General features: G+C 43.1%; 1 protein-coding gene across 6 annotated transcripts in view; it reads left to right on the forward strand.

The window, feature by feature from the left end:
• Window positions 1-21,056, forward strand: part of jade2 (jade family PHD finger 2) — a 156,277-nt gene that overhangs the window by 27,859 nt on the left and 107,362 nt on the right. For all 6 annotated transcript variants that reach the window (XM_041193367.1, XM_041193371.1, XM_041193373.1 and 3 more), the window contains one exon: window positions 13,918-14,075. In XM_041193367.1, coding sequence (XP_041049301.1) covers window positions 13,918-14,075 — 158 coding nt within the window. The remainder of the gene's footprint in view (window positions 1-13,917; window positions 14,076-21,056) is intronic.

Raw genomic sequence — 21,056 nt, forward strand, 5'->3', positions numbered from 1 at the left:
GTGAAATCTTTAGGTTGATGAGCGGGGGGTGGGGCCCGTTCGCCGACGCAGTATGACGTTGGGCCTGTCAACAGCCTGTTGAGGCCATTTAAAAACTAATTGAAATAATTTTTGGACCTGCGCGTCCAACCTTATGGTTGCTGGGCAGGCCAGGAGCCCTGGCGGGCTTCAGAAAAGGCATGAAACCTCATCCAAGGGTGGGATGAGGTTTCATGAGGGATTTAAAAAATTTAATAAAAATTTGATTAAAAGTGATGGACATGTCCCAACTCAGGTGACAGTGTCACATGAGAGGACATGTCAAAGAAATTTTATTTTTCCACCTGCACCATTTTTAAATTTGGCGCCGATCTGCCTGAGGCAGCACTTAGCCTCAGGGAGATGAGTTCACACGGAAGAGCACACTCTCTGCTGAGGGAATCCCCCCCCCCCCCACGGAAGAGCACACTCTCTGCTGAGGGAATCCCCCCCCCCCCCACTCGCACAGGGAGCGCATAGCGCATCCTGGCGGACATCACCGCCCACGTAAAATGGGGACTTGGAGGCGTGCCTGCTCCTGAACTTCCCCCCCTCAATGGGGGAAAAATTCTTCCCTTGGTCACCATTACTGAAACTAGCTTTCAATTCCAGATTTATCAATTGAATTTTAATTCTACCAGCTGCCGGGGCAGGATTTGAACCCGTACCCCCATAAACTTAACCTGGTCCTCTGGATTAGCACCATTATCTCCCCTAAATTTGGGAGAGGCTATTGAAAAGTCTTGGTAGGTAGCTGCAGTGTTGCAGTATACACCGCAGCCAATGTATGCTGGTGGTGTAAAATGGATCCAAGTTCTGTTAAGATGCAACTTTTGTCCTGGATCTTATGGGCTATAGAATATTAAGAGATAGCACCTCACGCTGAATCTGGCAAGAATAAATTAATTGATTGGATCTATAGGGTTCACTTATCAAATATTGGGCTAACCCGGATAGCTTCAACTGTATGCCCATACTGACTGAGAGTTAGTGACTTCAGCTTGTGCCTTGCACTGTGGGGGGCTCGTCTACTGCAAGGAGAATTCTGAAGAAATGATTAGAAATCAATTTCTCTGTTTGCATATAATGAAAGTGTGACAGCAAAAATGCTGCTTCCTAGAATTGACAATGATGTGAAGTACAGGGAGAAAACTGAAAAAAAACAATGCAGGGAAGAGCTGGAGAGAATCAAGTTACTCTACGTTGCTCTCATATAAGTTGTGGAACAGTTTGAAAGGAAGGAAGATTTACATTTTTATAGTGCCTTTGATGATTTTGGTGCTCCCCAAAGCACTTTACAGCCAGTGAAGTAATTTCTGAAGTGTAGTCACTGTTGTAATGTGGGAAACATGACAGCCGACCTGTGTAGTCTAAGGTCCCGTCAACAACAATGCGACAATGATCACGTAATCTGTTTTAAATTGGTTGAGGGACAACTATTGGCCAGGACATTGTGGAGATTTCTCTGCTCTTCTTTGCAATAATACGATGGGATCTTTTGCATCCACCTGAGAGGGTGAATGGGAGCTCATTTTAACCACTCATCTGAAAGGCAGTGCAGCACTTCCTTGTTATTTCATTGCAGTGCCAGCCTGGATTTTGTGCTTAAATCCCTGCAGTTGATCTTGAACCCATAACTTTCTGTTTCGGACGAGATTGCTACCGCTGAGCCACAACAAGTTCCATAACAGTGAGCCCTGGTATCACTGTAGGATGCATTCCAACCTCAAGGTTAGACAAGCTGTGAGGTGGAGATGGTAGACTTCCAGCTTATTCCATGAGCAACATAAAAACACAAACATACCTAAGTTGTGAGTAAATAACCAAGATTTTCGCAAAGTATTTATGCTCACTTCTGGATTTTTTTCATGATGTTATCATTTCTGGAGACTAATCTACTGTGATTTAAATCTAGAAATGAAATGGTTGGTGAATGCCATTTACTAACTCCTGTGTCTGTTGACGGAGGCACAGCCCACTTCCACTTAAGTACGTTTCAGTCTGCTACCCAATTTGAAATGTTATATCTCTAGTGACAGAGGAAAAGCAAGTGCAGGCTGTGAACCAAGGGAAGGAGAGAAAAATGGGCATGTTGCATCAACTCAGTCCACATCTCTGCAGCCAAATCCCATTGAGCGTTATGTAAATTCTAGTTTCTGTATACTGCCTGAAAGAAACTTACAATTCCAAAATTACTTCACCACCAACTGGTGGCTAAAGTTAATTTACGGTGGACTAATTTACATGATTTAATTTAAGTTAATATGCTTTTTGACAGCTCAATCCACTTAAGCCCCACAAACTCCCCTCCCATCCCCCATGAAACAAATCATTGGAATCAACCAAGAAACAGGTGCTGTGAAATTTGGATCAGTAGTGCTTGTTTGTGTATAACAGGTGTCATTTGGTGTCCAAAACAGCATCATGGCATGTTTCTGGGGCGAATCACACTGCCATATTAGTGAGGGCATTAGCGCATGCATGCAGTGAATAGCTGCTGACAGTATGCAGAGCAGGCAGATTATGATGCAAATCAGCAACAGATATGATATCAGCATTGCCATTTTGAAGTACCTTTTAACCTCTGCTGAACACATACTCAACAGTACAAAGTATCCCACTACCAGTGCTATTGAAAGGGACCATCGACTACTTACAGGTTAGTTGCTGGTGGATTTCTTCAGGCTGTTGCTTCAATTCTAAACTGTTTTATGCTTTCTATAGTTGTTTCAAGTCTTCAAAGTCGACAGAGTGGTATAGCAGGTGCGGAAGGAGTTGGTGCTGATTCCAGGGTTTCTGCACAAATCAGTTGCTCACAGACACGGGTGTTCCAGTAGACAATCCCCTTTGAATACAGCATGACTTGGAAAAAGAAGAGAGGCCAGATCAGAATTAGTTGCTGGAAAAGGGACGAGAAGGAGAATGGGGAGAAAGACTTTCAGCAGGGAGCCATATCTGTCCAGGTTGTTCAAGGAGCAGTTTCTTTGCCTGAACTTTGGCAAAGAACAATGTGTGTGATGTCCACATTTCAGTAAGGACATTCTCACTGAAATCTGCACCTGCTACAGCCACAACTGCAATCTCAGAGCAGGGTGAGGACAGCATTGTCAGTAGCTTGAAGGTGTGTCTGGCTTTTTCAGGCTGGTGCTATAGATGTTTGCAACATCTCACAGTTTGCCATCCACTGTTGCATGAGCAAAGTCTCTGATGCTCTACATTCAACGAGAGCTAATTTAATTTCATTCCCTTTTGTTGGAGAGAAGCAGGCAGAGCAAGAACAAGGCTTTGATATGAGTGCAGCCTCCCCTATGGTGAAGAGTGTCATTGACAGCACGCATGCCAAATCTGCCCAACAATGCGGCTGAAAGTTCATAGAATGCTTTCGAGAGAGTTTTGTTTTAAAGCAGCACTTTCTGGAACCAACAAGACAGCAGGTTATATTAGACTTGGTATTGTGTAATGTGACAAGATTAATTAATGATCTCAGAGTGAAGGCACCCCTCAGTAGCAGCGATCACAATATGATTGAATTTTACATCCAGTTTGAAAGGGAGAAGAGTAGATCTAAGACCAGTATTTTAAACTTAAATAAGGACAATTATTTGGGCATGAAAGCTGAGCTAGCTGAAGTGAACTGGGATAGTAGGCTAGGGGATAGATCAACAAAGAAGCAGTGGCAGACTGCTTAAGGGGATATTTCAGCATTCTCAGAATAAGTATATTCCTAGTATAAAGGATAATTCTTTAATTAAAAGTTAAAGATTAATTAAAGTTAAGAAAAGCATCAGATTTAAGGAAAAAACATATAACTGCGCAAAGATGAGTGGCAAGTCAGATGATTGCTCAGAATATAAAGAACGACAGAGAATGACTTATGGGTTAATCAGGAGAAAGAAATTACAGTATGAGAGGAAGCCAGGTAGAAATGTAATAACAGATAGCAAGAGTTTCTACAGGTACTTAAAAAGGAAAAGAGTAAGTAAAATGAGTGTGGCCTTCTGGAGCGTGTCAGTGAGGAGTTAATAGTAGATAATAAGGATGAAATGAGCAAATATTTTGCTCCTGTCTTCATTACAGAGGATACAAAAACATTCCAGTAATAGTTGTAAATCACGAGGGAGGGAGAGGGGAACTTGGTGAAATTACAATCACTAACTAAGTGGTACTGAGCAATCTGATGGAGCTGTGGTCTGACAAGTCTCTGGGTCCTGATGAACTTCATCCTAGAGCCTTAAAAGAGGTGGCTAATGAAGTAGTAGAAGTGTTGGTGTTAATTTTCCAAAATTCGCCAGATTCTAAAAGGTTCCATCACACTGGAAAGTAGAAAATATAACCCCTCTATTCAAGAAGGGAGAGAGGCAGATTACAGGAAACTATAGGCCAGTTAGCTTGACATCTGTTGTGGGGAAAGTGTTAGAATCAATCATTAAATAGTTTAAAGCTGGGCATTTAGAGAAACTCAAGGTAATCGGGTAGAGTCAACATGGCTTTGAGAAAGGAAAATCATGTTTAACCAATTTATTGGAGTTTTTGAAGGAGTAGCATGTGCTGTGGATAAAGGGGAGCTTGTAGACGTGCTGCACTTGCATTTCTAGAAGGTATTTGATAAGGTGCCACAAAAAAAGGTTATTGCAGAAAATAAAAGCGCATGGTGTAGGGGGTAACATATGAGCATGGATAGAAGATTGGCTGGCTGGCAGAAAACAGAATATGCATAAATGGATATTTTTCTGGTTCTGAGTGGAGTCCCTCGGGGCGTTGCTGGGGCCTCAACTTCTTACAATTTATATCAATGACTTAGATGAGGGGAGTGAAGGCATGGTAGCTAAATTTGCAGATGACACAAAGATAGGTAGGAAATTATCATGTACAGAGGACATAAAGAGGCTGCAGACGGGTATAAATAGGTTGAGTTAGTGAACAAAAATCTGGCAAATGTAATAGAATGTAGGAAAATGTGAAGTTGTTCACTATGGCAAGAAGAGTAAAAAAGCAGAGTATTGCTTGAACAGGGAATGGCTGCAGAATTCCAAGGTGCAGAGTGTATGTGAAACAAAAAATTAGTGTGTAGGTACAGCAAGTAATTAAGACTAATGGCATGCTACCCTTTATTATGAGAGGAATTGAACATGAAAGTAAGGATGTTATACTTCAGTTATACAGGGCACTAGTGAGACTATGTCTCGAATATTGTGTGTAGCTTTGGGCCATGGGATCTTTTATATCAACAGACTGGATAGATAGGACATTGATTTAACATCTCATCTGAAAGACAGCACCTGAGACAGTGAAGTATCCTCTCAGTACTGCACTGGAGCTTCAGCCTAAATTGTGTGTTCAGGTTTCTGGATTCAGACTTAAACTCATGACCTCCTGACTGAAGAGATGAGAATGTTATTAGCACTGAGCCATGGCTGACACCTTTTAGTAGATTTGACGTATCCAATTGCATAGCAACAAGCAAGAAACCAATTAAAGAATGCTGACTCATAGCCAAAACAGTACAAAGCATATTTAATCAAGCATACTGAAACTACATAGTGTGCAGTACTCAGTTGAGTTCTTGTCCACGAGATACAAGGAAGTAACATCAACCCCGAAGCCAGTTTACAGAGAGGCTATTCCCTTGTCCCAGTGTCTGAATTAGGAGAAAAAACTAGAGAGTGGCTTTTCAGGTTTGAAATGAGGTGACTCAATGCTGACTTTCTGTGAGTGTGTAAAGTACTTCGAGATCAATAGGGGAAACGTTTCCAGCCTAATTGAGGTGGGTTTGACAGTGAGCAGGGAGTTAAATACCTGAAATTGAAGATGTCAGGTTGGGACCCCAACATCATCTCACCTACTTCCAGGTTTCATCTGTTAGGTTTGGAGATGAGTGGGAAACCCCCCCATATCTCTGTCCGAGCCATTGAGGGATTCTTGGCTGAGGGCTATGATGATGGGTACTCCTCTCCCTGGTCTTGGTCCTCTCTCTTGAATAAGGTATTGTCTTTACAGAAAACGAGGCTGAATTGGTAGCTGTTGAAAAGGTATCTGGAGATATGTTGGGCTTGTACTTCTGGTGCATGCTGGAGAAGAAGCAAATTAGAATGAAGATCGGGAGGTGATGAATATAAAGCTAAGTGTGTGGAATATGCAGTGATGAAGCAGTGTTGGGAGGACTTTGAGTTTTGTAAGGATATGAGAAGAGAATGGTACGTGTTCGAGTGTGCTGACGGATATGATGGAGGACAGGGAATTATTGAAAATGAATGGGAAGGGTTTGAAAGGTTTGTGGTCAGATGCTGTTGAGAAATAGAGCTGAAGGGCTGTGCTCAGCCTTGATACCCTTGAGGGGCCTGATGGAAATTGTGCATATCCACTGCACGGGCTGCCTGATTTCCAGCATCATTGGGTGGACAGTCTGTCACTCATAGTGAAATGAGGCCTCAGAGTCACATTTACCCTGGCTTTATGTTGGCTCCACCACCTGCCCGGCCGCCCAAGTTCATGCAAAATTGGAGCTAAAATGCAGAGCGTTTTCCTTGACAAATAGAATCTCTCTCTTCACCCCTCCCCACACACCTGTCTGCTCAACAAGGGGAAAAGGTTTTGGAATGATTTTCAGCGGCGAAGGCGGCGAGAGGAGATCCCCAGCGTATGTGGAACATTACTACAAACCCTCCATGCTGCAGGACCCATGGGCTAACCTGGAGCCAGTCTGTTTCTCTGACATTAACCAACAGTACAGCAACCTGCAGACCTCTAGCACTGGCAAAGGAGGGAGATATTTCAGTTAACAGTTTTGAAAACGTTAGGGATTTTGGTTATAGAACAATTAAGTCTGACTTTTTTTGGCTACTGTAGTCTTGGAAAAAGTGAGTTGCTTCAGAATTGATGTTGTGAAGAAAAGAAAAGCAATCTTTATGCAATGTGCCTGTGTAATGTTGAAGAGAGGGGCTGTTCTGTCCCAGCTTGTGGGCATTAATTAGGTTTGGTTCAGTGGCATAATCACATTGCAGTGAAATTCATCAAAGCATCGCTGCAAGTCGCTGGTAAAGTAATGAAGATGTGATGGATGTTTGCCATTTACTCAGCATATTCCAAGTAAATTTGTTATTTACTTTTTCTTTACTCTTTCCAATTTTTCAACTCTGTCTCCCCCCCCCCCCCCCCCACCCCCACCTCAAAGGCAGTAACTAATTGATCTATGGGCGCCAGCAGCTCTCCATTACTTTACCAAAGTTACCATTCTTCATGTAAAATTTTGAAAGTAGGAGTTAGTAGGCTAATCAGCTGTAAGTGGCATCACAGTGGAACCTGATTCATTATTGTTCTGGGTGAGATTAGCTGACTCAGCGCAGAGTAGAGCTGGAATCAAAGGCCATCTTGCCCTATATAACTCAGTACACACCATGCTATATCTTTGCCTCTTGAGCCACTGGGCCAGCTGAGATCACTCTACTGCTGCTTAATGTTGTGAGGTGCCCACATCTGTTGCGATTATATTAAACAGAGAAGAAAAGATAGCTACCAAAGGAAATAAAACAATCAGAGTGCTTGGAACTGAGGATAAGTTGTGAATACGTGTTGTCGAGCGATGCTTCACTGAAAATAAACCACTGAGGAATGCTAACCACATAAAGAGTATGAACATTATGAGTTATGGTGGCTGTAACTTGAGCGATTTACTCATCGTAAATCTCAAGCCCCTGGTGCCTACTTTGTTTATAAAATCCATGCAGCACATGTGTTTATAAATGGAGGACTTTTATGTAATGTTGTAAAAATATTTTTATTTTGTTTTATTCATATCTAAGCTGCTTACCTTTCTGGCTGCAGAATGACTACTGATTGGCTATGGTGATGTGGTAGCATGGGGTTGGGATGAGGTGTCGTTGCATGTTTGACATTAGTTACTCTGACTGTTGTGATTGCATTTAAGTGATGTCATCTTTGACTGCTTTATTGTTTCTGTCCCAAGAAAGAAAAACCAAGTCGTGTACAATGTGCCACTATATATGATGGGCATTTTGCGTCGCCAGAAAAAATAAATTTGTACTCTCATCTGGAGGGGTGGGCTGTATTTATATTTGCTTTGGTATATTGGACAAGAGCTGCCAGCATTTTTTAGGCTGGCAAACATGAGAAATTCAGGAGGTGGGCAAGTTCAGCTATACAGGGGAATTGCTTACACAAAATAAGAGGATACAAAACACTATTCAGATATCAACCTCAAATAAAATCTTTACATTTCTGAACAATGAGGCCTTGTATTATGTCTGGAGCTAGATTTTCCATTTTGGCAAAATCTCAACTGGAAATATGGCACTGTGAAAACCCACCTAACCCAAAGCGTCCTGCTCCTGTCATAGTTTCTAGTGACACATAAAGTTAAATAATGATGGTCAGCTCCTAGTGCAATGGACATAGTCATTAGGAGCTCAGAATTGGAGGGGGCTGGGGTGGGGTGGGTTGTTGTTGGGGTGAAAACTAATATGCTTCTACTAGCAACTTATAAGCAACATGAACAAAAAATGGTTTTGGATGCAAAACTATATATACCTCAGGAATGCCTGTGGAGGGCCAGGCTTCCCAGGTTCAGTGCTGAAGATCTAGAAGTTGTTTTGAATGAAGTTAGGCAGAGGAAGTAGGCACCATTGAGCTTACCAACAGGAGTGACAGGAGATAGAAAACCCAATCAGCACCAATTCCCAATGCTTCATGCCCAGCCACTGATTACTTTTTAATGACCTGATCAGAGCAGGCAAGCTAAGCCGATCCAGCCATGCACTCCAGGATTTTTTAAAAATTCATTCATGGGATGCGGGCATTGCTGGCTAGGCCAGCATTTATTGCTCATCCCTAATTGCCCTTGAGAAGGTGGTAGTGAGCTGCATTCTTGAACTGCTGCAGTCCCTGTGGTGTAGGTACACCCACAGTGCTGTTAGGAAGGGAGTTCCAGGATTTTGACCCAGGGACAGTGAAGGAGCGGTGATATTTTTCCAAGTCATGATTGTGAGTGGCTTGGAGGGGAATTTCCAGGTGGTGGTGTTCCCATGTATCTGTTGCCCCTGTCTTTCTAGATGGTAGAGGTCATGAGTTTAGAAGGTGCTGTCTAAGGAGCCTTGGTGAGTTCCTGCAGTGCACCTTGAAGGACACACTGCTGCCACTGTGCAACAGTGGCGGAGGGAATGAGTGTTTGTGGATGGGGTGCCAATCACATGGGCTGCTTTGTCCTGAATGGCATTGTGCTTCTTGAGTGTTGTTGGAGCTGCATTCATACAGGCAAGTGGAGAATATTCCATCGCACTCCTGACTTATGCCTTATAGGTGGTGGACAGATATCAGGGAGTCAGGAGGTGAATTACTCACTGCAGGATTCTTAGCCTGTGACCTGCTCTTGTAGCCACAGTATTCGTATGGCTGGTCCAGTTCAATTTCTGGTCAATGCTAAACCCCAGGATGCATTAAACACATCTACCACTGACATTGATATCCCATTCACAAAGCATTGAAACACTTCAATTGTTTACCAACCAACAATGTCCAGGTAACCCCACAATCCCCTTTAAACCTCTAGTCTTCAACTCAAGATGTTTAGTTCTCAGTCTTCCTTGCGTTCACCCTACTAAAAGCCTGTTTTTAATTGCTTGCTGTTTCCCACTGTCATCACCTTCATTATGGTCTGCATGATCAGTGGCCACATAGAGTCAGTGCTAGTGGCATGGTAAGAATAAGCATGTGCGATGCTGCCTTTTCTCAGGGTGGTAACACACTGTCCTGCTGCCAACAGTGCTGACATGTGTGACTACATTGGCACAGGGCCAAGCAACCAATGGAACACCAAGTGCAGTCTGCAGCAGGTCCATCTTGGGATCCAGCTGCTATGTGGCAAAGACCTCTTAATTTCAAGATGTTTCCACCCCAGCACAACAGCCTTCCAACCAGCAGAAGCATTAGATTTGGAGTTAAGTGCTCATACAACATACATTTGCTTGAAGGGGAAGCATGGCAGTTAGAAGAATAAGGTGTGCACACATGCAGTGTGGCTGTCAGTAAAATTATGATGGCAGTAAAGTTGTGCATACAGGTATTGTTCTTGGCAAGGTTTGGAAGTAGCTTTGATGAGGTGAAATGAAAGGTAACTGTGAAAATTGATGTGCGCAGAGAAAGATCTGTAGATGCTGACCTATTTGCGGTGGGAAGGGAAGGGACCTGTAGACAGGATTGCTCATGCAGCTGTCGGACGTTTTAGTCAACAAAAATTCTCCCATATCAAATTGACAGCTGGCACCAGGTTGACTTGCGTGCTGGTGCACAGCTAGCTACAAACAACCTGCACATTGAGAGAGTGGTGTCCATTCCTGTCAATATATAATCTGGCTGTCAATAAAAGGAGCAATTAAACCACATTTGTGCCATCTTTGACTTCTTGAATTTTGAAGGATCCTGTCACTCGGTGAAATTGTTGTGCCCTATCACGTTGGGAAGCTAGCTCTAGACAGCAGTGCATTTGAGACTTGCTTGATCTGTGTCGCAGATGTACCCACTAGCAGCCTGGAATGACAACTTGACCTAGAATTATGCTGACCTTAATAACCACAGATGGGGCAGTACATAAGGCCAGACAAACGGCAGGCCTGCTTGCAGCATGGAGGATAACTCTGTGATGGATCTTTTTATAAAGCAAAGCCTTCTTGGGCACTGCTCCCCATTCAGGTAAGAGTACCTCTGACTCTCTGCTCTGGTTATGGTTGGGGGAGTGGGGCAGGTTGGTGGCGCTGCCATGCACCTACCCAGCAACTTCACCAGCTTAGTCTCCCACCATTACTACTTTGCCAGTGTGGCCTATCTGAAAAGGGCTGGTACTTATAGCATAAAAGCAGAGGAGAAAAGCAGATGGCAACTACAAAAGATACTAAAAATGATGCAACAAGAACAAGATTTGTATAGTACCTGATAATGTACCAACTTTGTTCCTTTTAATCTGATTCCTACCTACATGGTATCACTTAGTAACTCTGAATGCCTGTTTTGTTCTGGCGTGAATTGAGTTGATGACAGAAAATGGGACGCATGAAGTTTCCAAGTCATTTCCAGCTTATTTAAATGTTGGCATTTCACCATCTGCCAAAAATGACAATGCAGTTAGATGGGTGCTTGCATGGCTAGGGATCAGACATAATAGACCCCTGTTAATTTCCTGCCTCTGCCTACCTGTTTATAGCCCCAGTGTGTGCAGAATGTAGAATGATGTTTAGGTTCTGTATCCTCTGATTGCCAATGTTAAGAAAGCTGCAAATCTCAGATCCAATACCTTTCAGGTTAGCCAATGTTGATCATTTATGACAATTTAATTATGGAAGAAAAATTACATTTCATTTTCAGTTATACTTGTAACTAAATATAAAATCAGTTTACCCTCAGCTGTTAGGCAGATATTTAGAAAATACTAAATTGGTTCTTATGTTCCATAGGTTGTGATAATAGAGGGTTTAACTTTTTGACATTGTTACTTTTTTCTCTGTGCATTAATTTAAGATCCAAGTTAAATTGGCTCCTTTTCTTGTCTCCAGGGGTGATAATTCGCTGTGCTTTTGGCACACTCCACTGTAACTTGTCCAGTAGTGTGGTGGTTCGGCTGATAATTAGGGTGGAATACTGAAGTAAAAATGTGCAATATATACACTTAATAGCAACCCCTTTACAAAGAAGGCTGCTGGAGAAACAGAAGGGGAATCTGCCCCTCTCCCTCTCCATATTGTGTCAACTTTTCCCCTGTGAGATAAGGCAGGCATGATATATGTGCAATAGCATAGCCACCTGCAACAATAAGGAACTACTCTGATTCCAGGAGCTTTGTGCAAGCCATGTTGGAGTTCCTGGGCGAGCCCATCCTGGCACCTCTATTGCATTTTCCTCAGCTACTTCCTTTAAAACACAGCTGGAAAACCATCATGTCCTGGGGATTTGTCAGTCTTTATTTTTTCCTAATACAAAAGCAAAATACTGCAGATGCGAGAAATCTGAAATCAAACAGAAACTGTTGGAAATACTCAGGAGGTCAGGCAACTTTGGAGAGAAAATCCGAGTTCACATTTCAGGCCGATGACTTTTCTTCAGAACTGGGAGAAGTTCGAGGTGTAATAGTTTTCAAGCAGGTGAAATGGCGAAGGATGGAAAAGAACAAAAGGGAAGGTCTGAGGTAGGGCAAAAGATGGGAGACATTAAGTTGGTTGTGATGGGCCAAAGGGCTTGGTAATGGAACAAGAAACAAAGGGTGTGTCCACAGAGGGTGTGAATGGCAGAATAGTGAACAGCTGCCTCCGAAAACAAAAAGCAGAGGAAAACAAGATTAAGAACGTAACATGCATAGGGAAAAAACAAAATGGGGGGCAAAGATTACGATCTGAAATTTTTGAACTCCGTGTTGAGCCCAGAAGGCTGTAATGTGTCTAATTGAAAGCTGATGTGTTGTTCCTCGAGCTTGTATTGCTCGTTATTGAAACACTGCAGTAAACCAAGGACAGAGAGGTCAAGAGTATGAGCTAGGTGGAGAATTAAATTGACAGGTGATTGGAGTCTGGGGTTTGATCAAGAGTTCAAATCTCACAATGGCTAACCATGAAACAATGTAACTTCATCTGAAACAGATGGAAACGGGTTTGTACTCGAAAGAGTTACATTGGAACAGTGACTATACTTCAAACTGCTTATTTTAGGCTTGGCCTAAATAGCCAAGTGGTTATGGTACTGGGTTTGTAACCCTGAGATCAAGAGTTCAAATCTCACAATGGCAAACTATGAAATAATGTAACTTCATCTGAAACAGATGGAAACGGGTTTGTACTCGAAAGAGTTACAGATGCTGCCAGACCTGCAGGAGTTAGGAGGCTGGTAAAAAGACCTGAGTGGAGGTGTTCTGCAAAGTGGTCACTCAGTCTGCGTTTGATCTCATTGAAACCACATTGTGAGCCGCAAGTACAGCATATTAAATTGTAATAAGTGCACGCAAATCGCTGCTTCATCTGGGAGGAATGTTGGAGCCTTGGACAGAGAGGAGAGAGGAGGTAAAAGGGCAGGCGTTGTACCTCTTTTTTTTAATTCATTCATGGGATGTGGGTGTTGTTGGCGAGACCATCATTTGTTGTCCACCCGTAATTGCACTTGAGTGCAGTTAAGAATCAGCCACATTGGTTCGGGTTTGGAGTCCCATGTAGGCCAGACTGGGTAAGGATGGCAGATTTCCTTCCCTGAACCCTGAAGGACATTAGTGAACTGGATGGGTTTTTATGACAATCAATGATAATTTCATGGTTTCTCTTACTGAGACTAGCTTTCAATTCCACATTTTATTAATCGAATATAAATTTCACTAGCAGCCCTGGTGAGATTTGAACAATTGTCCTCAGAACATTACTGGACTTCTGGATTAATAGTCTAGTGACATTACCTCTACGCCACTGTTTCTCCAGGAAAAGGTACCGTGGGAAGGGATAAGGGTGTTGGGAGTGATTGTGGAACAGATCAGGGTGTCACGGAGGGAACAGTTTATTTATTAATTATTTTTTTCTAATTTTGTTTCTTGGCTGAATTTAACATGAGTGTGCTCCAATCCCTGATTCATTATTAATTTCCATGGAATGCCAGATATATGATTCACCTCCTCTACTGTGAAGACTGACATAAAGTAATTATTCAACAGGTCTGCCATTTCTTTATTTCATTTGCAGTATTGCCTCCATCTGCTTTTAAAGGGAACACCTTTACCTTTGACCACCCTTTGTCTTTTAATGTCGTTGTAAAAACTTGTTGTGTCAAACTTGACCTCCCTCTCAAAAGATAGCTTTATTCTATGAAGAGACTGTCAAGGGATCAGCAAAAGCTAACACTTTGTCTCTTGCTTTGTCCCAAAAGGTTTTTCGAACAGATCTGATCACTGCCATGAAGCTTCCTGAGTCATATCAGCTAAATGCGGACGAGTACTATATACTAGCTGACCCATGGCGACAGGAATGGGAAAAGGGCGTTCAGGTGCCAGCTAATACTGAGTCAATCCCCGAACCAGTGGTGAGGTAGGTCACAGTAGGCTTTGGTTGTTCTATGCAACTCCTGAGTGGTCCTGGTGCTACAATGCATAGACATGACATGTGATTTATTAGCAAATCTGTTAAAGTATATTGTTTTGGTACTGGGATGTGCGCAGTAACAGCTTTCATTTATAGAGTGCCTGTTACTTGGGAAGAGAAGCCATTGCTGGAAATGGTCTGGCTGAGATTGGATAGGTCAGAAAGAAACCAAACAAAGGCAGCCTCATTGAACTGGACAATGGCGAAGAGGCTTTGCAAGAAGGATAGTATGACCAGTGGTGCCAAATGTTACAAAGCGGATAAGGATTGATAATGCTCCATGGCCACAGTTATAATAGATGTCATCTGTGACTTTGCTTAGTTCTGTTTCAATCCTGTGGCAGGGACGAAAACCTAATTATGAAAATTCAACCATGGTCTTGTTGGAAAGTTGGTAGGGATTTTGAAAGGGAGCCCCTTGAATATTGATGGTGACCATATCGGTGGTGGGGGGGGCGGGGTGGGAGGATCCACCAGGACAGAGGGTACAGATTATACTGGAGACCAGGGGACCAAAGGTGAAGGAGAGGGAATGCTTGAGAAGACTGATAGTTGCAGAAGTATCCTGGTTAATGCACGGCCAAAGTCTAGACAGTTGACAGGTTGAAAGTGTAATTGTAAATGTTCTGGGGAGAGATTTTTTCACGGGTGGAGGCTGAAGGGTTGTGAGTGGGTAGGGAATGTGGGGCATAAAGGACACAAGGAAGTGATCAAAGAAGGCTTTGTGGGAAAAGCCATAAGAATGGAGAGGCTACATAAAATGGCAATGCGGAAGGGCTGGTCATGAACATTGTTAGAACTTCTATGGGGAAGAGGTCAAGAGAGAACAGGATGCCAGTGAAATCAGAGACGGGCCAAGGGCAATGAGGATTAGTCATTGACCAACAGAGAATTTTTATGGATTGAGTTAAAAGGCAAGGATTCTATTAACATGAGAGAGATATACTGTAGACCATCAAATAGTGGGAGGGAATTGGAGGAGGAAGTTTGTTAGTTAACTCGGAGGTTAGTAGTAGGCTGAGAATTATAAATAATCGTTAGTGATTTCATTTCAGCCAGACCCAAGTAAAGTAGCAGATAGAAGTAATCGAAGAAAAAAAGTAAGTTGAGTTTTAACATTCCTGTTATTCTTTCATGGGATGTGGGTGTTGCTGGCAAGGCCAGCATTTGTTGTCCACCCTCAATTGCCCTCAAACTGAGTGTCTTCCTAGGCTATTTCAATGTGCATCTGGATTCATATAGGCCAGACCATGTAAGGATGGCAGGTTTCCTTCCCTAAAGAACACTAGTGAACCAGATGGGTTTTTGTAGGGTGTTGGATGCTGTCCAGTAGATCTGAATGAAATCTTCATAGTCTTAAGTAGGTTAACTATATATATTTATTACCTACAAGAACTATGTACACATATACAGTAAAAGGTTCAAGCTTGGAGCAGTCTCCATGCTTGCTTGTGCACACCGGTCCATTCAACAATAGATAGACCTCCAGGTGTAGGTCAGTTGTTCTCTACATCCCTGTGTGGGTGCTCCTGTAGTCAGTCCCACATTAACCCTGTAGGAGCCAGACCCTTATATTATACCACCCCCCAAGCCTCTATCCAATGCATTTCAAGGGCTGAAATTTTACATCCCACAGGCCGGCGCGCGCCCGACCTGATTGGGTGTAAAATCGTGTGAGAAGATGTCGGGCGAGCGACCCGACGTCATCGTGTATTCGTGCAATATTTTGCTCAGCGGGCACGCACAAAAGTCAGAAGCGCACCCACTGACAATTAAGAGGACAGTTAAGCCCATTGATGGTGCAATTGTCTCCGATTTTTCCTGGCTCATCCAACCTTACGGTTGGCAGACAGGTGAATCGGTCAGGCGGCCTTTACATTTTTCATCAAACCTCATCCAAGGGCAGGGTGAAATATCCGTTATGAAATAAAATAAAAATAAATACCTGTGGACAGCAATTTTATCAGCTATAATTTCAGGTGCTTGGTTGTGATGCATGGACTTTTTTTTTCAGCTTTTTAAACCTTTATTTGATGATTTTCAGGTCTGCAGCTGTCTGCCTTCAGAGGGCTCTCTTGCAGTGATTACCTATGCCTGCGGAAACATCGCCCGCCATCTTCCCACCCCCCACCCTGGCAGCGTTGAGCTTCTCAGCGCGCGTTTCACGCTGGCTGGCCATTAATTGGCCAGCTAGCGTGAAATCGCAGTCAGGGGCCGATTGTGGTCGGGGACTCGTTTCCCGACCATTCCCGGATCCGCCAATCATACACGCCTGCCAAAGGTAAAATACAGGTCCAAGTTATTCTAGTTTTCCCCTTGTGTTTACATCATTCTTACTTCCCGATCTGTCCACTTCATGTCTCTGAGTTCACAGGTTCAGGCAGGTTGGAGGCCTTATAATTCCATATCTCATTTGCATTACTGTCAGAGGAGTGGTAGACTCTGTTCCTGCAGGTAAGCTCTGTTGATCAGAAGGTTGTTCTGGCACCTGGGTATCTTTTCATCCTCTTTTTCCACTCTGTATTGCACCGCTTTCTGTCAATTTGGCAGTAGTAGTGATAAGTGGCTGCTGCTTCATCCCATTCTTTGTGGGGTGGATGAATGGTGTGCTCATCTCCATGTCATTTTTCCTTTTATTCCTTTGTCATGTGGGTCATTGTGATGTCTTCTGTGACAGAAGATGGCCATTCCTGTTATGAGGATGTGGTTTTTTTAGTAAGCTCGCCTTTGTGTTTGGCTGTGTGGTGTGCTGTCGGCAATGGACAGCTGCTACTTGGTTCCAGCATCATCTGTGGTACTGTCCTGCTGGCCGGGAATTGCTACATTTGCTCTGTGGTCGCAGTGTTGATCTCATCAACAGTCGTTGGAGCCTGAAGTTGAGGCTGAGGCTCTTCTAGTTGTTGGCTGCTCTCTATCTATCCTCCACTAGAAGTGTCATGATAATCACCAGAGTGGTTGGCTGGTCTGACCAAGAGGACTTTCCAGCACCTGTAACGAAAATAGACAAACCTGCTCTTCAAAGAGAGAAGACAGTTCGGAGCTGAAGTCCCAGTCAGAATACTCTTCCTTGTTTGAGCTCTCAGGAACTTGCGGTTCTGTATGATTTACAGTAGTGTTTGTCTTGACATCTTCTGTCATTTTGAGGAGATTCAGGGCTACACAGACACCTCTCCTCAAGAGAGAAAAAGACTGCTTACGGATGACATACATCATCTCGAAGATTTGTTTGACATCATACCTTAGTGGTTCCAGTATCATGCCAATGACCAGAAGTTGGATTCCTTCAGGCCCGCAAAGTGGTGTGTCTGTTGTTCAAACCCAGAGGTGTCTCAGCCATGGTTCCTTGTCTGATAGGAGTGTAACACAGGCTCCCATGTCCAATTTAAAGTTTGTGAGATGGCCATGAACCGAAATGTCTGCATTCCAGAACAAAAATCCAGGATCTTTGACCTCACCCAACCATGGCTGTTCAACCTCTTGGTGTGCAGCCTCGACCTCATGAATCATCTTTGGGTCATCTGTGAGTTTAAAAGCTTTGGCCTTGCGCAGTTTGCCAAAGTGTCCAATTCTGTTACATTGAAAGCATTGGGTTGAAATTGCAGGACATTGATGTTGCCAGTGGGGGCGCTTTGTTCCACAGTGCTGACATGGTTGCTTTGCTGATTGGTTAGGGTATTGCTTCCCTTGGCCTGGAGTGTCCATGTTTTTGTGCTGTTTAACTAACTGGATTGTGGTGTTTCTTTTGCACCACAGTTTACTTTCTCCTCTTAAAATGGACCTGTGCTACACACAGAGTTCAGACTGCCTAAGAATCTGGATAGTTTTCGCAAGGGTTAGATCTTCCTTTGCTTGTAGCATATTTAAGAGTGTGTCTTCCGCTACTGCTACAACTATTCTATCCCTGATAGGTTCAGATCAGATTTTAGGGCTCCATATTCGTAGCCTTTGGCCGATCCTGTACAGATCATTAATGAATGAGTCGATAGGTTCACCTGGCTGCTGGACATGTTTATTAAATTTAAACTTTTAGAGGATTTTGTTACTTCTTAGATTAAAATAAACATCGGATGATTTTAGCACTACTCCAAATTTCACACATGACTCTTTGATTCCTTGTCTAGCAATAATGTTGTCTGCTATTGGATCTAACGAGTGAAGCAGCCTGTTAAACTGTTCAGCTTCTGTCTTTTTATCCAGACCTGAAGCAATTGTGTATCTAATTAATCTTTTTTTCTCCAAAGCCCCCAATTATGTGATCAATCTGGGCCTTGGATAAGTCCAAATTGATCAGGAAGAGTGGATTCCTGATCCAGGGTTAAAAAATTTTTAAGTGTCATTTCAGCTTTAAGAAGATGCTGATATTCAAGATGGCACCGCCGCTCATTTGAAGGCAAAGGGTTTACCTGCACTTGCCAGTTGTGGTGGGCTGCCACTTGCGCTCAGACTTGAAAAGATTTTATACAATGGCTGCTTGGATCGACTTAGCTGCAGACTTCCCCATTTCAGCGCTAAACTTTAGGATCATGAAAGTGTTGAATCCTGGGCCTTTGCTGGTCTTTAAAGCTGATTCTTTAGTCCCAATTCTTCCAAATTAACGAAATACATTTTTTTCTCTTTTTCGGAGCGAGCTCAGACGACAAGTGTTCAGGCGCCGGCTCAGGAATCTGTTTTTTTTCCGACGGAGTTTTTAAATGACAATTCTTGACTACTGAACAGTTTCTCAGGACTTGCTGCATCTTAAAATATAAATGTTTTAGCTCACCCTGTTAGGTCTGCTGATTCTGCACTCTGGTTATTGAAGCTGACTTCCACGGAATTCAAAGGAGTCTTCTGCTGCAGTGAGGAATTTAATTCCTGCCTTCAGCTTCCAAGCCTTTCTTTTGAGCTTTTCATTGGTGATTTCCTTCCACCTCCTTGCTTCTTGAGCTTTTCTTCAAGTCAGAATGCTTCTTTTGATTTTTCCTTCAGTTTTCCAGGGTTTTAACTTCGAGGTTTTGAATAGTTCCATTTGTCGCCACCATGTTGTAGTGTGTCGGATACTGTCCGGTAGGTCTTGATGAAGTCTTTGTAGTCTTAAGTAGGTTAACTGTATATATTTATCAAATGCAAAAGCAATATGCATATATACAGTAAAGGGTTCAAACTAGGTTGCTGTCTTCACGCTTGCTTGTGCACCCGACTCTGTCCAACATGAGACTGATGCCGAGGTACGGGTAATGTGTTCTCTTACAGTACAGTGTGGGTGGTACTATACTCAGTCCCACGTTAACCCTGTATGTGCCAGACCCTCATACTACAGCAACCATTACTGAGATTAGCTTTCAATTCATGGCTTTCTTAAATGAATTTAAGTTCCACCACTTTCCATGGTGGGATTTGGACCAATGTCTCCAACCATTAGTCTGGGCCTAGTCCAGTGACATTACCACTACGCACCATCTCATGTATAGAGAACTTTTTTGCCACTCAGTATGTAAAAAATCCAACAAGGAAAAAAATTACTGCTGGATCTTGTAATGGGTAATGAACCAGATCAGATAGGAGAAACAAGAGAATGAGAACATAATAGTAATAGTGATTACAACATTGAAGTTCAAGAATAGGATCAAAAGTGACTTAAGTAAAGGCTAAGGCTAAGGTATTGTTTGGAAAAGAGCAAATTAGGAGGGAATGAGAGTGAAACTTATGAGGCAAGGTTTGATCATGGATAGTTAGCATGGCTTTGTCAGAGGGAGGACATGCCTAACAAATTTGATTGAATTTTTTGAGGAGGTGACCAGGTGTGTAAATGAGGATAGTGCAGTTGATGTAGTTTATACGGATTTCAGCAAAGCCTTTGACAATGTCCCACATGGAAGATTTATAAAGAAGGCAAATGCACATGGGATACAGGGTAATTTGATGAGGTGGATTCAAAATTGGCTTAGTTGTAGGAGACAGAGGGTAATGACAGAAGGCTGCTTTAGTGACTGGAAGCCAGTGTCCAGTGGCATACCACAGGGATCTGTGCTCGGTCCCCTATTATTCATCATTTATATAAACGACATAGATGACTATGTGGGGGGTAGGATTAGTAAGTTTGCGGATGACACTAAGATTGGCCGGGTGGTTAACAGTGAGCTTTGAGTGTCTTGGGCTAAAGGAAGATATAGATGGGATGATCAAATGGGCAGATAAGTGGTAGATGAAATTTAACCCTGAAAAGTGTGAGGTGATACAGTTTGGAAGGAGTAATTTGACAAGGAAATATTAAATAAACGGCATGACACCAGAAAGTTCTGAGGAACAAAGGGACCTTGGCGTGTGTGTCCATAGATCTTTGAAGGCGGAGGGGCATGTTAGTGGGGTGATGAAAAAGGCATATGGGACACTTGCCTTTATCAATCGAGGCATAGATTACAAAAGTAGGGAGGTCATGTTGGACCTTGGTGAGGCTACCCCTGAAGTACTGTGTACAATTCTGGTTGCCAGATTATAGGAAGGATGTGATTGCACTGGAGGGGCTGCAGAGGAGATTCACCAGGATATTGTCTGGGATGAAACATTTAAGTTATGAAAAGAGGTTGGATAGACTTGGGTTGTTTTCGTTGGAGCCAAAGACTGAGAGGTGACCTGATCGAGGTGTACAAGATTATGAGGGGCATGGACCGAATGGATAGGGAGCAGCTGTTCCCTTTAGTTGACGGGTCAGTCACAAGGGTACACAAGTTCAAGGTGAGCGGCAGGAGGTTTAAGGGGGATGTGAGGGAAAAAAATTTTTTACCCAGAGGGTGGTGACGGTTTGGAACGCGCTGCCTGGGCGGGTGGTGGAGGCGGGTTGCCTCACATCCTTTAAAAAGTACCTGGATGAGCACTTGGCACGTCATAACATTTAAGGCTATGGGCCAAGTGCTGGTAAATGGGATTAGGTAGGTAGGTCAGGTGTTT

Source organism: Carcharodon carcharias, chromosome 8 (genome assembly GCF_017639515.1).
Source record: "Carcharodon carcharias isolate sCarCar2 chromosome 8, sCarCar2.pri, whole genome shotgun sequence".
NCBI lineage: Eukaryota > Metazoa > Chordata > Chondrichthyes > Lamniformes > Lamnidae > Carcharodon > Carcharodon carcharias.